Raw genomic sequence first — 26,532 nt, forward strand, 5'->3', positions numbered from 1 at the left:
TTTCTATTACACCTTAGTATTCACGTTGTGTATTTCTCTAACTTGCTTTTCAGCCCCATTTATTAATGGGGTATTGTGGTTGTGGGGCTGACCTCAAAAGTATGATGTGATAAGGGGAACTGTCATCCCACCCCACATGGTTGTGGTATAATGCTGGAGTTTGAAATAGGGCCCACTTCTTGGGGTATGAATGTTTAACTGCATCGGGCACCAGGTCAAAGAAGGCAAGTAAAATTACTATGGATCCTCTGGGGCAATCCATAACAAACTCTGGTGGCCAATCCTTTTCGGCCAAAAGAATGTCATAGCCGAATGACAAGTTCTCCCAAAAGAGAGTATTCATGGTATGTTGTATATCTCCCACCATTTGGAGTTGCAATTCATACATTTGATGTGGAACACTCCACCTGGATATAGCAACTCTTTGCTTCGGCAGCTAGACACTCCATAAGATTCTGGTGAACTATCATGACTTGTGCTGCGCTATCCAGCATGGCCAGAGTCCACTCCCTGCTCAGAAGCAGTGTCTTCAATATCAATGACATACCTGACTTTATTGCCAGTTACATTCTTCTTTTTGAATAAAGGCTTGGACTGATTAGTTTTGTTTGCCTGTTTTATTATATAGTCACAGGAGTGTTGAGAGTCCTTTGGATTTACATACTCCTCTGATCTGCCCTCTGGTCGTACCCCTCTCTACAAGTGTTTTTCAGATGAATCTTGAAAGGAATGAGAGGAACGCATATCAGTATCCTGGTACCCATCAGGCATTTAATATTATCACGGCTACCCAGATTGTGGTGTTTTACAGTGGACTCTTGTTGAGGAGATCCACCCTGTGCTTTAGTTTTTTTCTTCATTTTCCTTATTATCCCACTTCTTCTTAGTTGAATAGTCTATTGCCTGCTTAGAGTTACCCTTCTCAGAATTACCCTTAATTTATGGTTTGCTAGTTCTGGCTCCCAAATTATCTCTACCTATTTTTTCACAGGCTTTCTCAATAACGTTTGGTAATTCACGCTCCGGGTTTTCCAGGGTTAGATTTGTGAGTTGTTAGCATATAGCCAACACGGCTGTTAATTAACATTGTGGTGGACTGCTGCAAATTTTCCCATCAGTTTCATCCCCAGATTCAGGGCACGGGCTGTCGCACCTCTGGCAAAACCGCTGAGGGTGTACTGTGTGTTCTGATAGATACTGCAGCAAAGACTGTACCCTAAGTGACGCAGTCTTTCCCTGGAGGAGCCATCCTCATTGGCAAGCATATTGTGAGACTTCTGTGTTTTTCTTGGGGACCTGTATCGGGAAACACTGCTTCAAGCCCACTTGTTTTTGCGCAATCCAAAATGGAATGTCCTCCCATCTGACTGGAACCTTACCCATGACTGCAATGATAGTCACTGGAATAATTCCAGGCATAGCTAATTGTGGCTGTGCAGCTTGATCAGTCCTTGCAGGATCATCTGGGTTCTCAAGACAAATTGGGTCAAGCATATTTATGAGCTAACCATATCTGTGTATAGTATACATAGGTCTGGTGCTGTCAGGTTTGCTTTATCTGGGTAGGTTTACTAACTGGCTAAGACTAGCCATGTAACTCCCTTATTGCTAACGGGACCTAGTCTAACACTGTTTCTTGTATGTGGTAGGGTGCCTTCTCTTCTTGGTATGTTAATATTTCCAGTGCTTCATAAGCTGTGTACTTGTTAGAAACTGCAGCTACAGTGTAAGCATGAACATTTATTGTTTGTGGATCTACTGCAGGGAATGTAACTCATGAATAGAATACCTCTGTCCTCATTGTGGACCTCAACCACAAAGGTAACATCTCAATCTGCAAGGGGCAGTGCGTGTTGTTGTAGCATCTGTGTGACCACATGTCTGCAGGATACTGTTATGTGAATTGCAGAGGCTCAAAAGATGCAGACATTAGGTAAGTGAGGACCAAGCTAAGGTCCCATTGGGGAATGATAAAAGGCGAGGGGAAAACAAATGTTTAAGCCCCTTCAGAAATCTATGTATAATAGGAGATTTAAATAGTCACGGTTGGTCTGGCAACCATAGAAAGGCAGAAATGGTCGACAGGTAACCCTTTAGCGTACCCAGAGCACAGGCCTGCTGGGCAAGTTAGGAGGAGGATGTCAGAAAGGGAGGCAGACAGGGGTTCAATAGACCATTCGGTACAATATTTACAAATTTTGTGCCATCGAAAAGCATAATTCGACTTAGTGGAGGGACGCCTGCATGCCTGAATAACTTTGCATACTTCAGGTGGAAAGTCAAATGCTATCAACTGTTGCCGCTCAATCTCCACACGAGGAGGCGGGGGATTCACGGGTTCAGGAGGAGGACCCTCCCCTGCTGCTTCAACAGAAGATCCTCCAAAAGAGGCAGCCTGATCGGAAGAGCAATGCTCATCTACATACGAAACTCTGCGTGCCCAGTCCGGGGCCATAAGAATGACTTGGACCAGGTCGCTCATGATCTTCTTGAGTACTCTGCATAGGACTGACTGAGCGAGAGCCGCCTTGGAAAATCCAACACACAAATCAGCTTATATTGCACTTTCTCTTCAGTATCAAAGCGCGAATTTCCTGAACTCGCCAATCGGGAGGATAGCCTAAAATTGTATTGTGTCCGGAACAGCTGTGATGAAAGGAAGCATATGGGAAGGAGTCCGGTGTGAGTTGGGCACATTGATAGTGAACCTCAGCGAATGCATGAGGCATGTGCTAGTCTAGAGGTGGGAGACGACTAAATGGCGCAAGCCAACCTTCAACAACCAGTCATCAAAATAGAGGAAGACTGGAACTCCACAGATGAGCTGCCACCATTGCCATCACCTTGGTGAACACCAGAGGGGCACTGGTGAGGCCAAAGGGGAGTACGGAAACTGAAAGTGCTCGTTTCCCACCGTAAAATACAGGTAGCAGAGAAGAGTAGGCAGGACGGTAATATGGAAATAAGCGACCTGCAAGTCCAACGCCACCATCCAGTCTCCAGGGTCCAGAGCAGACAGAACCTGGGCAAGAGTGAGCATCATGTACTTCTCTTTTCTGAGGAAGTAGTTGAGGGTTCTGAGGTCGAGGAGAGGACCAAGGCTGCCATCTTTTCTGGGGACCAGAAAGTAGCGGCAATAGCAATCACAGCCTTTTTCTAGAAACAGAACCCTCTCTATGGCCCCCTTGGCCAACAGTCATGGCTTCCTCTCCATGTAAAGCAAGGTGATCCTCTGTCAGCCATTGAGATCCTTCAGACATTGGTCTTCACTGCCAGAGTACGAAGCTGCAGGTCCAAGAGCTCCGCGGCCCTATGTACCACTACAACAAAGAAAGCTCATTCCTCCATAGCCAGTGCTAGACCCGGGATCCCTGGTTGGCTGAGGTAGGTACATTAGGCCAAGTAGGGACCCGCATTCCAACGTCAGGGAAAGGAAGGTCACCTTCTTAGAAAGCCCCGCTTACCACCTCAGTAGCTTGGCACGAGCAGCCAGGCTGATCTTCAAGGCAAAAGTGTAAAGTATTTACAACCACGCTCACAACAACCCAATGATGACACCATAAATAGACTCCACATGAGTTTTATAAAAACGAGTATAAACTTTATATAAAAAGAAATACGATAAGACCACACAATATAAATACAACATATGAGATTGTGTACTATTTCTCCTGGCCGGTTGTTAGGCCAGCCAGCCCTTGTAAGTTCTGGCGGTATTAATGAGCATCTCTAAAAATTCTCCTGTAATCCTAATATCATGTAATACGGTTCATAATGCTAGAATCAGGCACTTTTGCAATGTAAAAATACTGTAATACACTAATCAGGTAATTCGTTATGCAGGAACAATGCAATGTGCAATACGCTAATAAGGTAGTTTGTTATGCAGAAACAATGCAATGCGTCATACGACAATCAGGTAGCTCGGTATGCAGATAAAATGCCATGCATCATACACTAATCAGGTAGTTTGTTATGCAGAAATAATGCAATGCGTAATACTCTAACCAGGTACTCCGTTATGCAGAAATGATACAATGTGTAATAAGACAGTCAGGTACTCCGTTATGCAGAAATGGAATAAGGAGTAATACACTCAGGCCCCGATCACTGGGCCTTAGGCGGTCTCTCCGCCTCTCCTTCTGACTTGCAGTCAGCCTCTCAGCAGTTGCCCCCAACAGGGTACGATGTAATCAAATAGTGCAGCTTCGCACTCCGGCCCCTGTACTGCCACTCCCTTGGCCATAGTGTCAGTTATACGAGCCGAAGCAGAGGCTCGCGCTGCCGACACAAGAGAGAGGCCGAGAGCGCCTACTTCCGAGCCGCTCCCCGCTCCAGGAGTCGACACACGTTACCTGGGGGGCGCAAACTTACTCTCCTCTCCTCGTCCAGCGGCTGGGCTTCCAATGCAGCTTTGTGAATTGGCAACTCAGCTCCTCTGGGACTGCGCGTCCGGCCCGCTACAGTTACCAAGATCTCAGGCTGCCACAGAGCACGCGCACACAGCGTCGCTGAGTCTTCCTTCAGCTTTGGGTGCACGATCACTGGGCACTCCACACACAGATCTCATGCTGCATGAAGATCACTAACTCCGGTGCACACGATAACAAGGCAAATTCTCACTAAGGTCTCAAGGTGCACAACGCATACAGCGTCGATGAGACTCACTTGTGTTCCGGTGCACACGATAACAAGGCAAATCCTCAGGAAGGTCTCATGGTGCACAACGCACACAGTGTTGATGAGACTCACTTGGATTCCGGTGCACACGATCACAAGGCAAATCCTCACAAAGGTCTCATGGTGCTGTTGCAGGCATTCTGCTCCTACACAGAACTGTGCACAGAGACCCAGGACCTCAGTGAATTGTGTTGGACCAAAAAACTCACCTCAGTACCTACAAACCGAAATCAGCTAGCATCAGTGTCACATTAGCTTTTCGTCTTATAGCAAAGGAACCAATGATTAGACAACCCAGAACATGCGTCTTATACTCAGGAATGGTGGGAAGCAAGAACGCTCTTTCATTATACTCTCATACCAGTCCACAACAGGAGTGAAAAAGAAACGGGAAAGGTTAAAATATTTATTTTAACGACATGCTCTAAGATGCAGTATCTTTGCTAACATAAGCAGACATATGATTAGAAATAATATGATCAGCATTGTTACAACTCCATAAATCACAAAAGGAGAAATCATATTACAATGATGATGAACACAGGTATTATAGCACCTAGTATATCACCCTCCCTAGCTAGAACTATGTTTTATAAAATATAAAAGGTCTCTTAGGCTTGTGTGGGGGACCCCATACCTCTAAGATCAGCAGGAGTAAATCACATCAGGATCAGCTCTTTCTCTCTGGAAACAGAATTCTTTCAAGTGCCTGAAATCATGCTTACAGTGTAATATATTAAAGGCGCCACAATCTCTGTTGGCTTGCAGCTGCATGTATGTTATGTCTAAAACGTGAGCCGATCAGATCGAACAACAGCTACCTTGTTATGATAACCTTGGAGGCTTTAGCACTCATTGTGCAGACTAGGGTCGCGATGTAAGTCTAGGGATGCCGAAAACAAGCCTTTCTCATGTGAAGCAATTCACGCAGCCTAACTTACTACAGCAGTTATATGCAGTGTTGCGTGCAAAAGCAGCAAAAGGTAAAATGGCGTTTAAACTTCTAATAAGCCTATGCTAACATAGCAATGTGTGCAATTGATGCTCAGCCCTCACTACACTCTCTCTTGATCAGAGAACGCACAATAAGTGGGGGGCAATTTTCTTTTAGAACGCACAGTTCATGTTTGAACGAGACCGAACCAAGTTTAAAATGTTGTCAAACTGGATAATTGGGAGTAAATTCCGAATTAGTAACCATAATACCTATGAATCCCAACAAGGGGGCATTGTGTAAAAAACACAAAAGGAGAAATCATATTACAAAGATGGTGAACACAGGTGCGCTGTTTTAGCAAAAGGTTTAACACCCAAACTATTACGGCCAATGGTCTTATAAGACGCCGTAATAATTTTCGGTAACTGACGGTATTGCTCGGCATCGGGGACATCGCGCAAAGCATTAGACACTTGGAAGCTTACCACATCTTCCTTGACATTCGCAAGGACGAGATCGGAAACTACGTCAAACACTCCAACGAGTCTCATTCCCAATGCAACCACAGCCTCCAGTCCGTGCTCATCCTGAACATGTTTAATGACCGAGGCAAGACAGCCATGGACGGAGTGCCGAAGCACTTAGCATAGATCGCCGCAAAAATCATACCCCATGTGGCACAGTCAGTCACTTCCGGCACTAAGTCTTTCGGCAAACTTAGGGTAAGAATCCTGCGTTTCTCCACAGGAGTGGTATTAGGAAACACTGCCTCCAGTTGGTCAAATTTCTCGGCAAGCCAATAAGGCATATCATCCTTATCCTGGGAACGCTTGCCCATAACCGCTTTAACCATGACGGGACTAAGCTTCATCCCGCCAGGTCCAACTGGATGCGCCACCACACCATGGGCCACGCCCTGTATGTGGTCTCAAACTTGCTGAGAAGACAGTGCAGGCCTTGTTGGAGTGGCAGGACCACCACCTGTGTTGCTGAGCCTTTCGCAGTCCATGGGACCTCAGGACCAGCAGACCAGTCAGTTTCACTGCGGTGCCTGCAGATGGAGGGGAGTGACTCTTAAACTCCAAGGAATATTACTTTAAGTGTCCTTGATGCCCACAGGCCTGGAGAAGAACCTGGATGAAGCACATGCACAGTTTTACCTGATCTAGTCTCAGTTCCAGGCGAAGTCAAATGAAGTCCAAGGTGCCCAGACAGTTGAAGTGGTTTTGGATCTGAATCTTCTCCCAAGACGAATCTGTAGAGCCACCCACAGATAAGCCTTTGTGTACCCTAGGGAAAAGTTTGGGATAAATCCGGGATCCCTCCAAGAGGAGGGGTTGGACAGAGCGGAGGTTACTCCCATGTCTTGTGTCCAGTTTTGCGCCGGAATGGGAGCCAACAGATCCCTGAACTGGTTCCAACTGGAGTTTGCAAGGAGGGAACCATATGTGCCCTTCAAAGCAGTCTGGTGGCGCTGGCAAGCACCCCCAGCCCAATACACTAAGTCCTGTCAGGGAGGGGGTTACACCTCTCTGTGACAGAAAACCTATTGTTCTACCTTTCCCTGCACAAGCTCAGCTCAGCGGCAGGAAGATAGAATTGTGTCTGTTGTCGGCAGCAGCACTTTTGTTTACTGTTAGACCCTATAAGGCTGGTATCGGGAATACAGGGGGGTTCCCTAGGGGAGCCTGCAGTACATGGGATCCTACATCCAACACTGGAATCAATGTTGGGGTAGGATTCCAACATGTTTTATACCAAACATGACTGGTTTTGGTGCAGCTAATAGATAGTTTGACATCACGGAATTGACTTGACGTCCATTTTATGTATTAAATGGCTGACCGCACTTACAAAGCCTGGAGAATCGACTCCAGGTTTGTAGGGGGTGTCCTGCTGTTATGGGTAAGTTATATGTTTCAAGTGCAGTGAAGTCAGATATCATGAAACTTATATCTGTAGTGGGTGGTGCTAGCACCAGCTCACACAGGCTGCAATGGCAGGCCTGTAGTCACAGTATGAGTGGTCTCCCATGGGCGTCATAATACATGCTGCAGCTCATGGGAGACCCCTGGTGCACCTATGCCCTGGGTACCTTAGTACCATATATTAGGGACTTAAAAGGGTACACCAGTAGCCAATTGGGAAGGTATCAAAGGACTTGCCGTAGTCAAATTTAGGGACAGCGCACAGTGACTGAGGTCCTGATTAGCAGGATCCCAGTCAGACTAGTCAGAAAACAGAATAACACCAGCAGAAAGTGGGGGTAACCATGAAAGCAGATCCTACTTTTCTACAGAGTCAAACTGTAGCATCTTTGATTTTTGTAATGTCACCCTTTCTAATTATTCACTTACACTGGAACATAAGGTTGCTCGTTTGTCTATTGTTTATGACCCATCCTTTAAAAAAGTTTTTCTTTGTGTATTTTTGTATCAAAATACTTGTGTTGGTTGTTTCTCCCAGACTATGATTGTAAAAAGGGATTTAGGTTTGTTTTAATATGTGTAATAATCATTTCAAGTTTTGTTTCCTCCTGATTTGTCTTAAAATAAGTGATCAATGTCATTTATGTAATTACATTATGTGATTTTTTCCAAGTATATGTTTTGAATTTGTAACCCTTTTTTCATTTTCCTCTATTCCATGTTTTCTTTTGTACGCTTTGCTTGGTGAATAATAATTTTTTTCAGTTCACTCTGCTTGATGAACAAGCATCTTTATTTTTTCTTAGCATTGTTTAATTTTGACATACATTATAACCATTTGTGCTGGGTACCCACTAAACAGCAACTGTATATAGAATGTATCACATTGACCTGATGGTGCGACATGTAGATGTGAAACATGCCTTGGCCTTAATCAATAATATTCCATGAATTAAAAATAAACTCTATTTTAAACCAATACTCATTGGATAAGTCTATTCTTATGACGGATCAAAAGCCCTCAAAAAAAGTCCGAATTTGCCTGACTGAAGAGTATTTAAGCCTCCTGTTCACTAGTTTCAACAAATATGGAAGGATTTGATGAGGTTTTATTCTCAGTGGATGGCCACCATTATTTCTGCACCATACACTGAAACGCTTCCACTTGGGGTTGTAGGTCTTTGTGGTTGTTGGTGCAGGAGCCAATGCTAAAATATTTCTACATTCTTATGACAGATCCAAATGGCCAAACCCTAGGTGGTCGTGTACCATGCTGCCAAGCTCAGTGACTTGGGATCGTGATAGAGAATCTCTCTCTGTTATGTCTGGAAAGAAGGTCTATCTTCCTCTTCCTCAGCCCCCTGTGGATCGTAGGAAAGAAGTGTGCAAATATCCTAGATGAACTTATCGAAAGATCATTGTCCACCATCCCTGGATACCAAAACCTCCTTGTGAAGCACAGGCATTTCTGTGTTGTTCGGAGTGGCAAACTGATCGATTGTGGGGTGAGCCCATTGTTCAAAAATTGTATTTACCTGCGTCTGTTCTAGTTTCCACTTGTGATAAGCCAGCATTTGCTGACTGAGTGCATTTGCCTGATCGTTCTGGTAAACTGACAAGTGTTGCACGGAGATGTGGAATTTGTGAGCAATAGCCAAATTCCAGATCTGCTGACCCTCTTCTGAGAGGGATGTGAATTGTGTGCCTCCTTGCTTGGCTATATATAACATGTACAATGTGTTGTCCATTCTGACGAAAGCTGGCTGACCTATTAGCCTGGCAAAAGAATTCTTGCAGGACCAGATAATTGGTCCAGCGTTTCAACACACTGATGTGAAGTGTCTTTCCATATCCAAGCACAGGCCTCTGGTTGAAAGTTCCTGTAGGTAAGGTCCCCATGATCCATCTGTTGTAAGTATCCTCCTGTTGTACACAGGTAGGAAAGACAGTCCTGCATTCAAATTTGTCCGAAGCATCCACCACAACAATGAATGTTTCAGACTTATTCTGACTTGAATGGCATCTTCCCAAGACCTTTTAACTTACTTCCATTGCAAGTTGAGCTCTAGCTGAATAGGCCTAGTGCGGAGTTTGCATAGGGAACAAGGCCTTCACATGACACCATTAAGCCAAGTAGGGGCTTGTATTGCCTCACTGTTAAGCAACTGTTTTATAGAAATGTTCCTCACCCGAATTTGCAACTTCTTTGCCCTTTCTTATGATGAAAAAGCTTTTCCCAGTTGCTTGTCAAGTGATGCACTAGGACTGGTCTTCTTGCTTCTTTGATAGTGCCTTGACAAGCCATGCGTAGAGGTATGGAAACACCTGTTGATCTTCCCGTCTGAGGAAGGCAGCTACTGGAGCGAGGCATTTGGCAAAAATATAAGGGGGTTATTTGAGCCCCAAAGGAAGCATCTTGAGTTGATAATGCTGCCCCGCTGTCAGGAATCATAGATTTATCCTGTGTCTTTGATGAATGAGAATGTGGAAATATGCATCCTGAAGATCCAGGGAGGTCATTAACTTTCCTCTCTGTATCATATGGAGGACTTCCTTTAGGGTAACTATCCAGAAACTTAGTTTTTTAAGAAACTTTTCTGATTTGATTTGCAGAATTTATCTCTACTGACCCATCTTCTTTTTGATCAGAAAAAACATGGAATAAAACACCCTATTCCTCTGTGATTTGGGGACAATCTCTATAGCTCCTTCGAGAAGGAGTAAGCAAATGTCCTGTTGAAGCTCCTTCAGATGCAGATGATGCTCTTTCTTGGGTGAGTTCATGAGTTTAAAGGAAGCTCTAAATGAACTCCAATGTATAGCCTGAAATAATTTGCCTCACCCATTTTTCTGATGTTTTAGCCCCCCAAGTGACAGCAAACAGGGAAATCCCCCTCGCCCCCCGACCCCCCAATTGCAATGTAGAAGATGGGAAAGGGGGAAATTGCTGAGAGACAATCTCTTTGCTGGGTGTCATTGTTGCGTGATTGGCACTTCTCTTTTTTCCTGATTACCTCCTAGATGACTGCCTTTGGCTACGGTTATGGACGTATCCTTAATCATATCCAGATGGTCTTTGGGGATAATATGATCGTTGACTTACTTACTGGTTGAATCCTCCCCTAAAACGTTGTGATCTTCAAGAGGCATGAAAATGAGAAGATCCACATCTGCAGTATAGCAGGAAACCCAAAGCGTTGGCAGTATCTGTTTTCAGATCCTGAACAGTTTTAGCCACATGTTTGCCAAAAAGAATAAAAGGCTATCGAAAGCCATTTCTAAAAGCTTTGAGTGCACCTCAGAACGGAAGGCTGTGGACTGCCAACCTTGCCTTCTTAACACTGTTCCTCTGGTAGGTTGGCAAAAAACTGTACTGGGGACATCTCTTTCTGCATCAGTAACAACAGAAGAAGTAAATTCTCCTTTCTTAAGAATAGCTCTTCTTTTCTCTCTCTTATCCTCTGGGATGCATTAAAGCAAAGGTGCAATATCATGCCATATCTGGTGATCATAATGCAATAATATTGACCAAGTGAGTTGATGGCCGTTGCTTCCATTGAGAAGATTCTTTTGCCTGAATTGTCTATATCTTTCTAGAGGGCTGGAATATGGTCTAAGCAAATTTTTAGATCTTCGTTGAACCACTGAGGAGATAACTGAATCTGGCTTAGTATGCCTGGTGAGATAAGCTGGAGTGGACTGTGAAACCTTGTATTTTTCCTCCCTCCAGGCAAGGTATCACCACTGGAAACTTAGCCAGAGTCTTCACTAACTGATATTTTCCGACTAGATAAAATCTAAAATTGGTATAGCTCTTACAGGCTTCTGCGGTTGCTTGATAGTCATAAAGGAAACATTATGGATCATGGACTTCATTGGAAGAATAAACGTCTTTCCCACTATTTCCATAAGAGAGAGAAATCTGGAAATATCTTTCTGATCTTGAACAGGTGCGCCATCTACTTCCTTTGGAGTCATAATATCATCTTCCATATCCATAAATTACAGGAAAAGGATTTTAGAACACAAAAGAGCTTATTTAGAAGAGAGAATCAATAATGCCCAAGGCTCTACCTGGGAAATTTTTAATACTGTCAGATCCTTCACAAATCCTCCTGCCCTCACACGTCAGTCACAGGTATCTCAATCACTTTGTAATCGTCTGTCAGACTTTCTTGAGGAGAAAATAGCCACTATTTATGATTCTTTCCCCTGCAAAAACCTTACCAATACAGCAGTTAACCCCATAGCCCTTTCACAACCCCGTCCTGCTCCTTCTCAGATCTTCTCAGAGTTCGGTAAGATTTCCCTTGATCGTTCACTTGCTGAACTCTCCAGTTGTAGATCTGGCTCGCGAATAGACCCCTGGCCGGCTAAACAGTACAAAGCCCTTGCCCCTATACTCAATCCAGCTCTGAATAGTATTTGGAATGATTCCTTGAGTACCGGCGTCTTTCCTGACTCGTGGAAACACGCGCGTATTATTCCTATTCTGAAAAAGGCTGACGCTGATTCTAATGAGCCAGCCAATTACAGGCCCATTTCTCTGTTACCAGCACCCGCAAAGATACTAGAAAAACTGGTACAACAGCAGTTAGCGAAGTTTCTGGAAACACAAGGCTTACTCCATAATTCGCAGCATGGATTTAGACAGGGCCACAGTACAGAATCGGCATTGATCGAGATGGCGGACGCAGTTCAATGGAAATTAGATACAGGAGCGAGGGCGGTGTTGGTGCTGCTGGATTTATCAGCAGCATTCGACACCGTCTCTCACCCTGTTCTCCTCAACCGTCTCCACTCGATAGGTATTCAAGGCCAGGCCTTGAAATGGGTGTCATCCTTCTTGTCCAATCGCACCCAGGCAGTGTTTACTCCCCCTTTCACCTCAGATAGTCGCCCGCTCAAATGGGGAGTCCCTCAGGGCTCTTCCCCGAGTCCCCTTCTTTTTAATGTTTATTTTACCCCTTTGGCCGAGCAGATTGCCCAGTTGGGAATCAAAGCGACATCATACGCGGATGACATCCAACTGCTCTTTTCATATGAAAACATCTCAGATACCACATTTGATCCATTAAAAGATTGCCTGCGTAAAGTTGCATGTTGGATGGATAACAACTGTCTACGATTGAACGCGGGAAAGACAGAGGTTCTTTTTTTCCATCAATCATCCCCGCTGCACTCCAACTTGTGGTGGCCACATGATTTAAGCTCACCCCCTACTCCCAAAGAATCTGTAAAGAATCTCCGAGTCAGATGGGACTCTGCTCTCTCTTTTCACAAACAAGTTCAAACAGTCTCTGCCGCCTGTTTCTCCAAAATAAGGATGGTAAAAAACTGATTAACTTTCTACCCAGCAATACAAGGAGAACAATAGTCCAAGCATTAATCACATCGCACTTGGATTATTCCAATGGCCTGTATGTTGGACTTGCCGTAGGCCTCTGCCATCGGCTTCAAATTGTACAAAATGCTGCAGTCCGATTAGTATGCGGGATTTCTCTTAGAGAACATATTTCCCCCCCATCGCCGCTCTCTCCATTGGCTACCTATACAGAAACGGGCTGAATTCAAGGCACTTTTATTGGCCCACAGGGCAATTAAAGGGAAGGGCTCGGCATATCTTTCCTCCTGCCTCCGCCCATACAAAAACATCAGATCTCTGTGATCAGGCTCCAAAAATCTCCTCACTATCCCGAGATTTAAAAAGACGCGATCAGGAGATAAAACTTTCCAAATCTGTGCTGCATCCCATTGGAATAAACTCCTGCAGTCAATTCGATTAATTCAGGAGGAACTCCCCTTTTGTAGGGCTTTGAAAACTCACCTCTTTTGCTAAATCCTTATGGAGTAAGAATCATCTTATCTGCTGGAGCGCCGGGACACCCCGTTGGGGTAGCTGTGCGCTATAAAAGTGACACAAATAAATCTTGTCCTCCAGCATCTTGTGGTAGTTCCCCTTCATCCACATCCACCACAAAATATATAGTTTGATTGGTGTAATCTCTTTAGGCATTGATTGGACCAGAGAAGTCTGTGCGACTCTGGGATACTCTCTTGGAGGTGGTTTAGGAGGTAGGAGGGACTGCTGTGGAGGGGGATTATCTAGTAAAAAGATTTGACTGTAGTGGGTTGATAGGTGGCTGTTGTGGCATTAACTAGTGAAAAATTTCCATCATTTGCTGTAATACAGCTAAAAAGGTACAGGCACCCTGACTTCTACAGGCTGTATGAGTTGCCTAGACGGAATTTAAGATCTTGAAGCTTGAGGACCGTCTGTGGGGTGGCAGGACGGCGATATGGAAATAAGCGTCCTGCAAGTCCAACATCACCATCCAGAGTCGAGGGCAGACAGGAAAGGAGCTAACATGAGCATTTGGAACTTCTGCTTTCCAGAAGCGGTTGAGGGCCCTGAGGTCTAGGATAGGACACAGGCCCTTGTCCTTGGGCACCAGAAAGTAACAGGAATAGCAACCCACAACCTACTTCAGGCGCAGGAACCCTTTTGATAGATCCTCTGGCCAAGAAAACTTAAACTTCCTGGCGGAGAAGCGCCAAATGATCCTCCGACATGCGGTCGAGAGACAGTGGCATGGAGGGAGGGGTAGCCTAGAAGGGGAGGGAGTGGCCCCTTCGACTATCTGCAAAATCCACCTGTTTGACGTGATAGATTGCTAGTGGGGGAGGTAATGTTGAATCCTGCCATACACTGGCCGCTGATGGACCTGAAAGGTAAGTCTAGGATGGTTTGGAGGCTGCTGCAGGGGGAGAAAAGGTGGCAGGCTCCCAGACCCGAGTTGCTAGGTCCCACGTTCCTGGCCACGCAGAGGCCTGGCAGCTTGCATGGTCTGGTGGCTAGACTGGGCTGAATGTGGTGGGGTGGCCCTTCCGCAGCCACGAAAGGGGAAAAGGCAGACTGTGGCGGACAGGACGACGCTACAAGGTCTAAGGATCGGGCAGTAGCTCGAGAATCATTAAAGCGCTCACCAAAAAGGTGACGGCCATCGAAGGGCATGTCTAGCAAGTTTGCTTGAACATTCGAAGAAAAAACAGACGTCCTCAACCAGGCGTGGCGCCGAAGGGCTACCGACGTTGCAATAGTTCTACCTTATGGGAATCATGAATTTTGCAGCGTCTCTCCCATCTGCCACGGCTTGGGAGAGAACAACCCGGGCCTCCTCCGGGCACTAAAGCAGCACTTGCACAACTGTATCCCATATTGTATGGGTGTATCGGCCCAAGAGGCACGCAGTATTCACAAACAACAGTGCCAAGCTGGAGGGAGAAAAAATCGGCTTCCCAAGATGATCCTGCTTCTTGGATTCCCTGTCTGGAGAAGCAGAAGGGAATGTGCCCTTGGAAGAAGCAGCTTCGATTACTAAGCTCTTATGGGAAGTGTGTTGGGTGAGGAAAACTGGATCACACGGAGCCGGGTGGTGGCGGCGGCAATCGTCTGTTCCACAGGAGCCCCTGTGCTGTGCTTGGACCAAGTGCCCAGAAGGACGTCCTTGAGGGTTTCACTGAAGGGCAAGAGGGGTTCGGAGGAAGTGCATCGTCACAGGGACTAGGAAGGTCGAGTAAGGTCGACCGGCGCTGGTCCAGATCCCTGGGGACCGCCTGGTGCTGGGGACGGAGCCGCCGGCATCGAAGGCCCGGGCCCCCAACCAACTCTGCGGGGCCCAAAGGCACACCAGCTAAGTCCGGCTGCCCAAAGATGCAATAGAACGTATGAAGCTGGGGCAGGGGATGCTCTGGCTCCTGGAAATAGGGGGACGCACAGAGAAGTCCCTGAGTCAGGCACCGTAGACGAAGCCTTAGAGCGAACACGCTCCAGGTCCTGCGTTGCGTCAGCTGACCGACGGGGGGAAGACTAAGAGCAACGGTACTTCTTTGCTTTCTTCTTGTGCTTCGACTTACCCGAGACGTGTGAAGACTTGGACGAGGTATAGTGTGGCTCCGCGACCGGTCTCAAGACCTTCCCCTTGAGCGAGACCGGGAGCGACATGAAGCTGACTACGAGGCCTCCAAAAGCTTTCAGGACTACTCCCGCAAAGACTTCGGATTCATGGTCCGGCAGTCAGACCACAACTTCGGGTCGTGGTCACGCTCCAGGCACCAGAGCCATACGAGGTGAAGCCTGCCACAGACATTAGTTTGTGACAGACCTCGCAGGGCTTGAAGCTGGTCTGACTATGGGACATCCCTCGCACAACAGGAGTTGAAGACTCGAAAAAAAAAGTCAACAAAAAGGTTTAGTCAAAAAGTGATAAAGTGGCAAGCTCTCTTCAAGTCTGCGCTAGGCTGGCGCAGAAAAACAAAGGACTGACATTGGCACGCAGGGGTGGCGTTTAAGTAGGAACTATGGCATCATCCTGGTGACCACGACACCAACGAGGGACGCGGAGTCGACTGACGCCACCTACCGACGTGCAGAGGTACTGTTAAGAGAAAAAATTCTCCGGATCCGGTCTGACGCCTGGGGACAATTTAAGGTAAGGAATCTATAAGTAACTGTCTCTTTCAGATCACCTGAACCAGCCTTCCCTTAATGGATGGTAAAAAGGCCTTAAGTGCCAATCGGATCATCTGAAGCTCCAATAAGTTGATATAGAGCCTGGCTTCTGCGAAGACCAGAGTCCTCCAATCTGCACCTCCCCCAGATGGCTGCCCCATCTCAAAAGAGACACATATGTTACTACTGTGAGATCTGGGATGGGTAGGGAGAGGGGTCTGCCTCTAACCCATTGCAGTTTGTAAGCCACCACATCTGGCAGGGTCCACTAGCAGGATGCAGGACACCATGAGGCCCAACAGCCTCAGAGTCATTCTCACTGAAATCCAGGATAGAGGCTGAAACATCGGTATCATAGCCTGAATATCCTGGACTCACCATTTGGGAGGATAGGCCTAAAACTGCACCGTGTCTTGAACCGATCCAATTAAAGGGAGCCTCTGAGAAGGAATAAGGCGTGACTTTGGTACGTTGATAGTAAACAGCAGCAATTTCAGGAGATTCGTCATAGTTTGGAGGTGGGAGACGACAGATTGGGACAAGCCCGCCTTCTCTAACCAGTTGTCAAGAGAGTGGAAGACTGGAACCCCTGATCTCCACAAATGGGCTGCGACCACCACCATCACCTAGGTGAACACTTGAGGGGCACTAGTGAGGCCGAAAGGGAGCACAGCAAACTCAAAGTGATTGTGGCCCACCATAAACCACTGGTAGCAACGGTGGGCAGGCAGGACGGGGATATGAAAATAGGCATCCTGCAAATCAAGATACCATCCCGTCTCCAGGGTCCAGGGCAGACAGGACCCAAGCTAGGGTGAGCATCTTCAACTTGTTTTTGAGGATGTAGTTGAGGGCTCTGAGGTCGAGGACAGAACGATGGCCTCCGTTCTTCTTTGGGACCAGAATGTAGCGGGAATAACAACCACAGCCTATTTCAGGCCTGGGAATCCGGTCTAAAGCTCCCTTGGCCAAGAGAGTTTTGACTTACTCACAGAGTAAGGCAAGGTGATCCTCCGTGAGCCAATCGTACACTGAAGCATAGATGGAGAGGTAGCCTGGAAGGGGAAGGAGTAGCCCCTTTGGACTATTTGCAACACTCACCTGTCGAGGTGATGTTTAGCCAGTGATGGAGATGATGGCCTTCTCTGCCACCAACTAGACTTGAATGAACTTGGGTGATCTGACTAGGAGGGTTTTACAGTGGAGGTGGGGATTGCGGCTTTGCTCGACTTCTGGCCTCCTGACCCTCAGGGTCAGGGTGAACCGCGTCCACAGCCCACAGAGGTTGCTGAACTTGCGGGCCCTATGGCCGGAATAAGGATGGCGTGGTTGGTCACCCCTTGTGTAGCCACAAAAGAAGCGAAAAGCAGATACAGGCCGGAATGCTGTGGTGAAGCCCAAGGACTTAGCCGTAGCTCGCAAGTTCTTAAAACTCTCAAGTGCTGCATCTGCTTTGTCTCCGTAGAGACAGGAGCTATCAAAGGGCATGTCCATAAGATTTGACTAGACATCCCCTAAAAAACCCAGCAGACATCCTCAGTCAGGCATGCCAACGAAATGCCACTGTCGTGGAAATCGCTCTAACCAGTGAGTCTGTTGTGTCCAAGCACATCAAATGGCGAACTTCGCTGCATCGCTCCCGTCTGAAATAGCTTGGGAGAACAGAAACTGATCCTCTTGCGATGACTTTGGGTAACACCTGCGCAACCATGTATCATATCGAATGGGAATAATGGCCCAAAAGGCATGCAGTGTTCACTAAACGCAATGATAGGCTGCCAGACAAGAACATTTTCTTCCCAAAGCTTTCCAGTTTTTTGGATTGCCTATCCGGGGGTGCAGAAGGGAACGCACCACAGGAAGTAGACGCTTGGACCACCAAGCTTTTTGGGGTGGGGTGGTGGTGAGGAAAGCTGAGCTGCCCGGTGCAGGGAGCTGGTGGTGGGCAATTGTTCTTTTCACAGGAGCCCCTGTGCTGGGCTTGGACCAGGTGCCCATAAAAACATCTGTTAAGGCCTCATTTAAAGGCAGCATGGGTTCCGAGGTAGAAACACCAGGCTGCAGGACCTCTGTCAAGAAGTTAGTCTTGGCTGCAACCGTAGGGAGCTGCAGGTCCAAGGCATCCGCAACACCATAGCAAATGAGGCCCCCTCCTCCGTAGCAGTGTTAGGGGGAGACAGCATGCCAGAATCTGGGTAGGTGTCCAGACCACTGCCATCACCCAGATCCTCAAACCAGTCCATGTCTTGAGTTTGTGGGATGTCTAAGGGATCTTGCTCCCCCTCCCAATCCTCCTCATCCATTTCTAACCCATCAGAATAGGACAGGTTGAATGGCATGGAGCCGAACTGCTCCGTTGGCACCAGTGGAGGCCCGACTGGCTCTGTGTTGTCTAGAATGAGGATTGAGAGGCCCGCCAAGGACGCAGCAGACACAGCACTGGGGAAGGTCAATGTGGAGGTGCGACAGGTGCCGGTCCGGGGACAGTTCCAGTAGGAGTCTGTGGCGCCGAAGGAGCGGGACCCATGGGGACTCCTTCATCTGAGCCTGTGGGGCCTGAGAGCTGATGGCACACCTGACATCATAAAACTCGAAGTTGGGCAGGGGTAACTCCCAGCTTCAGGAAGGGAGGAAAACTCGGAGCCGACCCAGGCACCCGCTCTGTGGAGCGGGTCTCGAATGCCAAGGATCCTCCGTCTTGTCGCACGACGGTCAGGGTGAAGTCAAAGCACGCTTTGACTTCTTGTGCTTTTTGTGGTGCCTCTTACCTGACTTCGACAACTTTGATGAAGAGGACTTTGATTCACCGGAGAGGTGCTTGGACCTTCCTCTCGATCAGGAGCGAGATCGGTGAGTCGACCACGGTGGAGTGTCGTGGTCGCGCTTCAAACACCAGAGACACTCTAAGTGGAGGTCCATGACTCACATGGTGTGGTGACAGGAGCCACACGGCTTGAGCCCGGAGGTCTTCTTGCTAGACATCCCTAGCACACTAAAAGGAGTCAAAAAGAAGTAAAAAAATGACAGGGGGTAAGCTTTCTTCAACTGATCTGCGTTGGCTGGCGCGGAAGGATAAGAACTGACATCAGCGCGCCAGAGTGGCAATTATATTGATGACGTGGACGTCACGACGACAATGAACACGACGCCAAACAACGTCACACAGAGTCGACCAACGCCATGTACCGGCGCACAGTGGTGCTGCTAAGAAAAATCTTCTGGATCCAGCCTGACGCCTGGAAGTTCAAAGGTAAGGAATGTGCTGCTAGATCTCTCAGAATTATTTTTTATGTTAGGAAGCACTAGCATTTGTAACCATCAGACATCACAGACTTAGAAACCCATTCTTCAGACAATTTGTATCAAAGTAGCTATTTGGAATGAAAATTGAAAAAGATCTACCTTCAACATTGGATGCTTTAGGAAACACAACACAAGTTACACCAAGTAGGATGGGGAAGAACCAATACCAGGTGCAGTGCCTTGAAATTGGACATCTTGCAAACCGTTGCCTAAGACACCCATAGATGTGACGAGAGGCAAGACTATTGGTGTACCAATTAGAGGCGACAAGAAACCAGTAATGTGAGCAGTGAGAGAAAGTAAGATCTTGGGTGACCCACACACTGTTAACACCATGGCTGCTAGGGGGTTTTCCCCTCCTGTGCTGATCCTGGATGAACCCCATTGTTCATGACAAGGTCAACTCGTCAAACGCACAGCGCAGGTAACGCCCATGACGAGCTGACCTTGTCATGAGCATGGAAGGGGTTAACTAAAACGAAGACAAGTAAACAATAGGCATAGTTGGACTATCAAGAGATGTGAGCATCAAACCAAAGAAAGGACTGAGAAAGTTTAGACCTTGTTGTCCTCACATTAAGGTGATACATGAACTTTCACGGGTAGAAAAAAGCCATGAGCCGTTACATTGCACTTACCCCTAGTGCTTTGAACACCTGGATAGCACTGCTGGCAAGAGCTCTATTGACACACTCTAGGGAAAGAGGAGAAACAAGGCATAAGAAATTACTCCCATTAGCAATCATGCGCAAGTCACCTACCCCTTGTGGTTGATCCTACCATACACAAGTACACTTTTTTTTCATTATACGAATGTATACCTGCTCTTTCACCAAAAGAATGCACTTTTGCCATGTCATGCCATAGGGTACCTCTTGCAATCTCGTGACACAGCAAGAGCTCTGTCATCACATGATAGAACAGCTGTCTTTTAGTGCAACTGTAGGTGTCCTGTTCTCCAATGACACAGGGTGACTGCATTAAATGTTATGATGTTTGATAAGATAGTAGGCATTGCGTTATGCCAATTTCCCTATATAAGGGGGAATTAGTCCATCTTATGAAACTAGGGTATCACATTAGAAATATCCAACACAATCACATTAGCATTAACTAGAAGACATGTAGTGTGGGAGTCTTGCAATGCATTTCTGAAGAGTCAGGTTACTAGCATGATCATTTTCAAAACAAAAAGAGGAGGAATGAGATTGACGGTATAAAGCAGAGGATTGGAGAACTGCAGAGTGCTTCAGGGAAAGGCAATTCAGAGGTCAGGAGAAGATGAGTGGTAGAAACTGCATTGTAGGTCTGGCAGGAGGCCCTGCAAGTGTATAAGGAGGGGCAATATATGGAATAGTGGGAAGCCAGTAAAATCTGCCATTTTGAGCACGGTGATAAGTGTGCGAAATTAATACCATGGAAAACGAAGGCCGACTTAACCAGAAACCACATAAGTGAAATAAAAGAGAATACAAAAGATACCGCATAGAGAACGACAAGGGATATTGGTTATGCATATTTTTTTAAAACTTTTTTAGAAATTTGTATAGAGAAAGAAATAACCCGGATTGTGTGTGATTGAGGCAGTGGTTAATGGAACGTAAAGTGAGTGTACTGAGTCAGGAACAGCAGTTGGGTCTCACACAAGAAATAACAACAGAAGAGATTGATATAATAAGAAAATCCAGTAAGAAAGGGGAGGCTCCGAAGCCACATGGGATACTGGTGGAGCTGTATTTTACTCTGAAAGATGTAATTATTCTAATTTGGAAAGGTTTATTTAATAAACTCTTGGGAGAGGGAAGGTCCAATAACTGGCTGTAGGAGAGTAGGGTCTGCAATCCTATGGTCACCCCAGATTTTTGCTTTTTGCTTCACTGGTTTACGACTTTCCCTGGCTGTGTGCCTGCTAATCAGACCCACAGCCTAGCTGTTCTCTTTCTAAATTGGCATCCATGTACTTTAGGTGCATTTACCAATTGGTATTGGGTGACTCTTGTAAGTCCTTGTACAGTGTACCATAGGTACCCAGGGCATAAGTGAACCCAAGGCCTACCAGGGGCTGCAGCATGTATTATGCCACCCCTGGCTGGCCATCCAAATCTGACACAACTGGCTGATCAATCAGCTGGGGCAAGGTGGTGTAATCACCCTTTGCTTTAGATATAGTATACCTATATCTAAACCTAAAATGGACACATATACTCCTATAAGTCACTCCTATGGCAGGCCTTAACAATCCTGGAGGCAGAGTGCTTGGAATTATGTGAGATGGTGCTCTAGCATGAGCTGAGCCTGTCTGCAGCTTTCGGAGCCAAGTCCTTTAGCTGTTTCCACAATAACGCTATACCATATACTCTTAAGTGCATTATAATTCTCGCAGTTATTGCTAACTTTGGCATAGCATTATCAAAACATGTCGAGTAAGGTGTCATACAAATTGGAACACTACCCCCTCGCCAATTCTGGCGACGGGGGTAGCATTCCACCCTTCTAGAGGGACACAACATGTATGTAACTGTGAACCCCGGTTAAAGTTAACTCGAGCCTCAGCATCACAAAATGGATGCTGCCACCACAGACACAAGTCTGACCTCCTTCTGCTGCGAGTCCTTCCAGCGAGGGAGGCCTGGACAAAGGGTTTCCTGCCTTAGGAGGTACTAGCACCACCCCAGACAGGATTTTGTGTATTGGGTAGGACAGGCCTGAAAGGAATGAGACATGCCTGGGGCACACAAGGTGCCCTGTGCATACACCGGCTCAAACCAGTTGCTGGGGCACTCCAGCCCCAGCTCTGGCGCGAAACCGGACAAAGGATAGGGGGTGTAACCACCCCCCTTCCTGGTCCCACCCATAGGAGGGACCTAGTGATAGTACAGCCCCCTTTAGCAGGATAAAGGTAGGAGCTGGTCCCATTCCAAATTAGATTATCCTGAATTGAAACTTAACAAGAAGAAACTCTGGACTTCGACGTTCTGCTCCAGAGAAGACTGAAGAAATCTCCCTTGTGGCCAAGGAGGGACCACCCTGCACAAGCAGGCACCATCAAGCGTTCCAGCGGTTCACTTTGTCGTCTTCCCGAGTGGATCCAGACTTCAGAGCCCGACGAGACCCGGACTTCCAGACCTCTCCGACCTCAACCTACATCTGCAGCACAGCTGAGATCCGTGGGTGCGACGAGACACGTGGGACCGGCCATCTTGAGGAAACTGCACTTCGCTTCCAGCACCACTTCTGAGGTATCCTCGACAAAGTGTTTTGGGGATTGAGAAGCCCCAGCCCCGAGCAGCTACTGCACAGAAGATCAGCCCTCCAGCATCCACGAGATCTGCGCGGGGCCCTTTTGCTTGATTGCTGCTCGACGCTTTGTCTGGTCACTTGCCGGCTGGCTAGTGGCCTCCTAGACGACGAACCTTGAAATCCACACCGCTGGTCTGGTTGCTCCAGACTGGCCCTTGCTTCCCTGCAAAGGAGAAGCACCCCGGACCCTCCTGGTCTGCACCAGACGCCGATTCCACTCACCGCGTGGGTTGCCTTTGCCAAGGCCTGTTGACGCCGAATCTGGAACCAACACCGCCGACAGCAGAGCCTGTGTGTGACAGCTCGTGCCTCCATCCTGGTCGTCGAAGACACCACCTGGTCCACGTGGCTGCAGAGTCAAGCATCCACTCTTCACCTGATCGCGACAACAGCATCTGGTTCCTTCCTGGTTCCACTCCAGTCACTGGCTAGTGACTGTGAACATTGTCCCCTCTGCTTTCAGGTATCCATCTTCCTTGATCCACCCTTGGATCCATCCGGACAGCTTCCTCCTGGTCGCCTGCAGCATCTTTTCGTCAAGGCTCCATTGACTTCAACGCAGAAACCAGACGCACTTTCACACCTATGCACCCGCAGCCCGTTGGTGAGGTAACGAGAGCATTTCGGTGCTCAAGGGTAGATTGACTCTCCTAGTGTCCAGTTTCACAGTCGTTTTAGTCCTAACTAGTCGAAACTGTCCGTACTTACCTTTTTCGTAAACTGTACTGTCCATTGACTTTGTTACGCATCTCGCGTGTGGGCCTCATATTACGTACCTAAAGGTAGGGTAGTGTAGTCCCAGCGATGCTACAGCCTCTGGACAGCTCCATTCCTTTAATCGACTTTCTCAATCCACTTACTTAGTATGTGGTTTGACGTGGCCCTAGGGCACCATTATAATTCGTGCAACTTAAACGTATTTTTCTTAAGAGTCTTGTCATGTGCTTAGCCCTCTGATCTCATAAAGAGTTCAGAGGTGTTTGTTATTAATAAATATACTGTTTATTTTCATAACAACCTGTGAGGTGTCCTTTCATTTGGTATTCAATGGGTTATGGCCTAGATGTAGGTAATTTTATTTTACCACTTCTTAAATACTGAATTTTACCGATTCGGTATTTAAGAAGTGGAAAAATAGAGGGGGGGGGGGGGAATGTAGGTATTACAGAATCGGTAAATACCGAATCGTTGGGATTCAGTATTTACCGATTCGGTAAATACAGATTCGGTAATGCCCATTGATTCCTATGGGCATTGATTCCAGCAAGGGTGCAGGGGGTGTCACTTTGACACCCTCTAGCACTCCAAATACAGGCACGTGTGCCATGTGGCACACAGACATGCCCTAAGGGCATGTCTGTCTGTCACATGGCATAGGTGTGCATGCACACATGTGCATCCACACCTGGATTCAGTATTTTACCACCCAATTAGATTGAGTGGTAAAATACCGATTCTGACAGGCCTTTGGGACTCATTAGAGTCCCACCTACATCTAGAAGTTACCGAATCAGTAAAAATACTGATTCGGTATTTTACAGAATCAGTAAATTTACCGATTCGGTAAATTTACAGATTCAGTAAAATTGGCCCCTACATCCCAAAAACCCATTTACCGGTCGGTAACGGACGAAATCGGCCGTTACCGGTCGGTAAATGGACACCTACATCTGGCCCTATATGTGGTAAAACAGCTGACTTCACATGCCAAAAAGAGTTTAGCCTAAGACTGCTTTGTCCATGCTACCATTAGGATAGCTGGTCTATAAGGTTGACTTACAACCAATCACCATAAGGGTTGTTTGGACTGATACAAGGTGATCACTAGAACTAGTGAGCATCATATATCAGGCCAACTTCTCACATTGGCCACTTGGTATGAAGCAACCATTAGTTTGGTTTTAAAACCCAGTATTGCCCATGACAAGTGTGAATCCTACAGACCAATCTTGTTTCTGAATTGTGGTTACAAGATCTTTACTGCAATTTTGACGAAGAGATTGGCTAACGTAGTGAGTGGGTTGAAACATAAGGATAAGAAGGCGTTTATGCAGAGGAAATTTATAAATTAGCTAACACAAACATTGGTAGGGGCCATAGATATAGCCACAACACTTTCAGTCCCACTGGTGGTGTTAACGCTGGATGGTGCCAAGGCCTATGATCAGGAGAACTGGTGGTACCTGGCAGAAGTTTTATCATTAATTGGAGCTGGGGACAACCTTCTGCCGGGTGATCCAGCTGATCTACAGCTCCCCTAAAACAAGGATTTTCAAAAACGTCTGGTTGACGTAACAAGCAGAGATACAAAGAGGGACAAAGCAGGGTTGCCCACAATCGCTGCTCCTGTTTTATTTTAATAATCAACTTTATTAGATTTATAACAACATGGAAATTCATTGGTGGCAGTTCAATAATCATTGGGAAGCGCATGACAGGGCATATAGTTGACAGGGAAAGGGGCGGTCCATCGGGGTGTAGCGCGGCAGTCCAGACATTAATTACAATTGTACATAGAATAAAATGAAGGCAGATCATCATGATGGCAGCATATTAAACAATTTACCCCGCACTTTACTGAATAACTCAGGGCATCCCCGGGCTTTGAATAGGGCTTCCTCCTGGATCCCACACCAGTCCACTCCCCTCCTCCATCCCTCGCTGCTCCTGTTTAACCTGTACTTTGCGCAGAGTCTTCAGCTGAATTGAAAGATAGTGCCTTTTTCTTGGACTGGGTTTATGAAAAATGTTGTACTATATGCAAATTACCTCATTATCTATACATCAAATATTAATGATGCCATGACAGAAATTCAGGAGGATGTCAGGGTTTTTGGAGTAGCAAGTTAATGTGGACAAAACGTAAGATGGATCTGCACATGGGGAGGGGGAGAAAGTCAAGAGGGTCTGGGATATTTGTGACAAGAGATCTGAGTGAGATGATAAAAGTCGATTCGAAGAAGCTCGTCAAGAAAGCATTGAATTAATGAAAAGTGGTGCCATCTTCCATTGTCTATATATGGGCATGTTAATTTCGTGAAAATGATCACTCTCCCGAAATGTAACTTTCTGTTTGATAATATACCATTAACTTTCGATAGGAAAAGTGTGAAAAGTTTTCAAGGAAATATATGCAGCTTTGTCTGGGACAACAAGGTGGCTATGATCTCATCAAAGAGGTTAAGGAAAAGGATGATGAGAGGATTATCATTGCCAGATTTTCAGATGTATTGTTGGGCATTTAATCTACTAAATGTGAGAATGATGATTCAGAACCCGGATGCAACTACATTTGGGAGTATGTTAAAATGCATGACTAGTAGTTTAGCTGAAACCGGTGTCAAATTTAATTTGATTTGATTTTTTTTATGAAAGTGAGGCCGAAGGTCCTGCAGTCGGCAGTTGGTCCATGGTATGAGGTCAGACTAAGTTTGGGAACACTTTACTATAGCATGTTGGCCACCAGATGGGATTCATCGATGCAATAGACTGTTTAAAGGATGGATTGTGTTGTCAAATCAAGAAGGGTAATGGACCTTGTGATGGAGGGCAGACCCTTGTCGTGGGAGGTGTTGGGTAAAAAGTCCACAGGAACTCTCTCTAAATGTAAGTATCAGCAGTTAATATCGAAGGTGAATAGCCAAAAGTTGACAGGCTGTAGTAAAGGTCAACTGGAACAGGATCTGCAGCATACTGAATCAAGGAAGAAAGATTAGTCGCAGCAACAGAAGGGGAAATGAAAACGGCCTTTTGAAACCTGCGTGAAGAACTTGCCACATGTGGAAATGGGAGACTTAGGAAAGTATACTTGAGTTTGCTCTATGGTGTTGTGAAGAATGCTACACTTAGATGGTATGAACTTTACACCATGT

At 46.5% G+C, this 26,532-nt stretch overlaps 1 protein-coding gene across 2 annotated transcripts in view; it reads right to left on the reverse strand.

Annotated features, from left to right (window-relative positions):
• The window catches only part of GPAT2 (glycerol-3-phosphate acyltransferase 2, mitochondrial), a 1,776,577-nt gene that overhangs the window by 187,309 nt on the left and 1,562,736 nt on the right, over nt 1–26,532 (reverse strand). For both annotated transcript variants that reach the window (XM_086944751.1, XM_086944750.1), the window contains one exon: nt 19,999–20,054. In XM_086944751.1, the coding sequence (XP_086800877.1) occupies nt 19,999–20,054 (56 nt within the window). The remainder of the gene's footprint in view (nt 1–19,998; nt 20,055–26,532) is intronic.

Source organism: Lissotriton vulgaris, chromosome 11, assembly GCF_964263255.1.
Source record: "Lissotriton vulgaris chromosome 11, aLisVul1.2, whole genome shotgun sequence".
NCBI lineage: Eukaryota > Metazoa > Chordata > Amphibia > Caudata > Salamandridae > Lissotriton > Lissotriton vulgaris.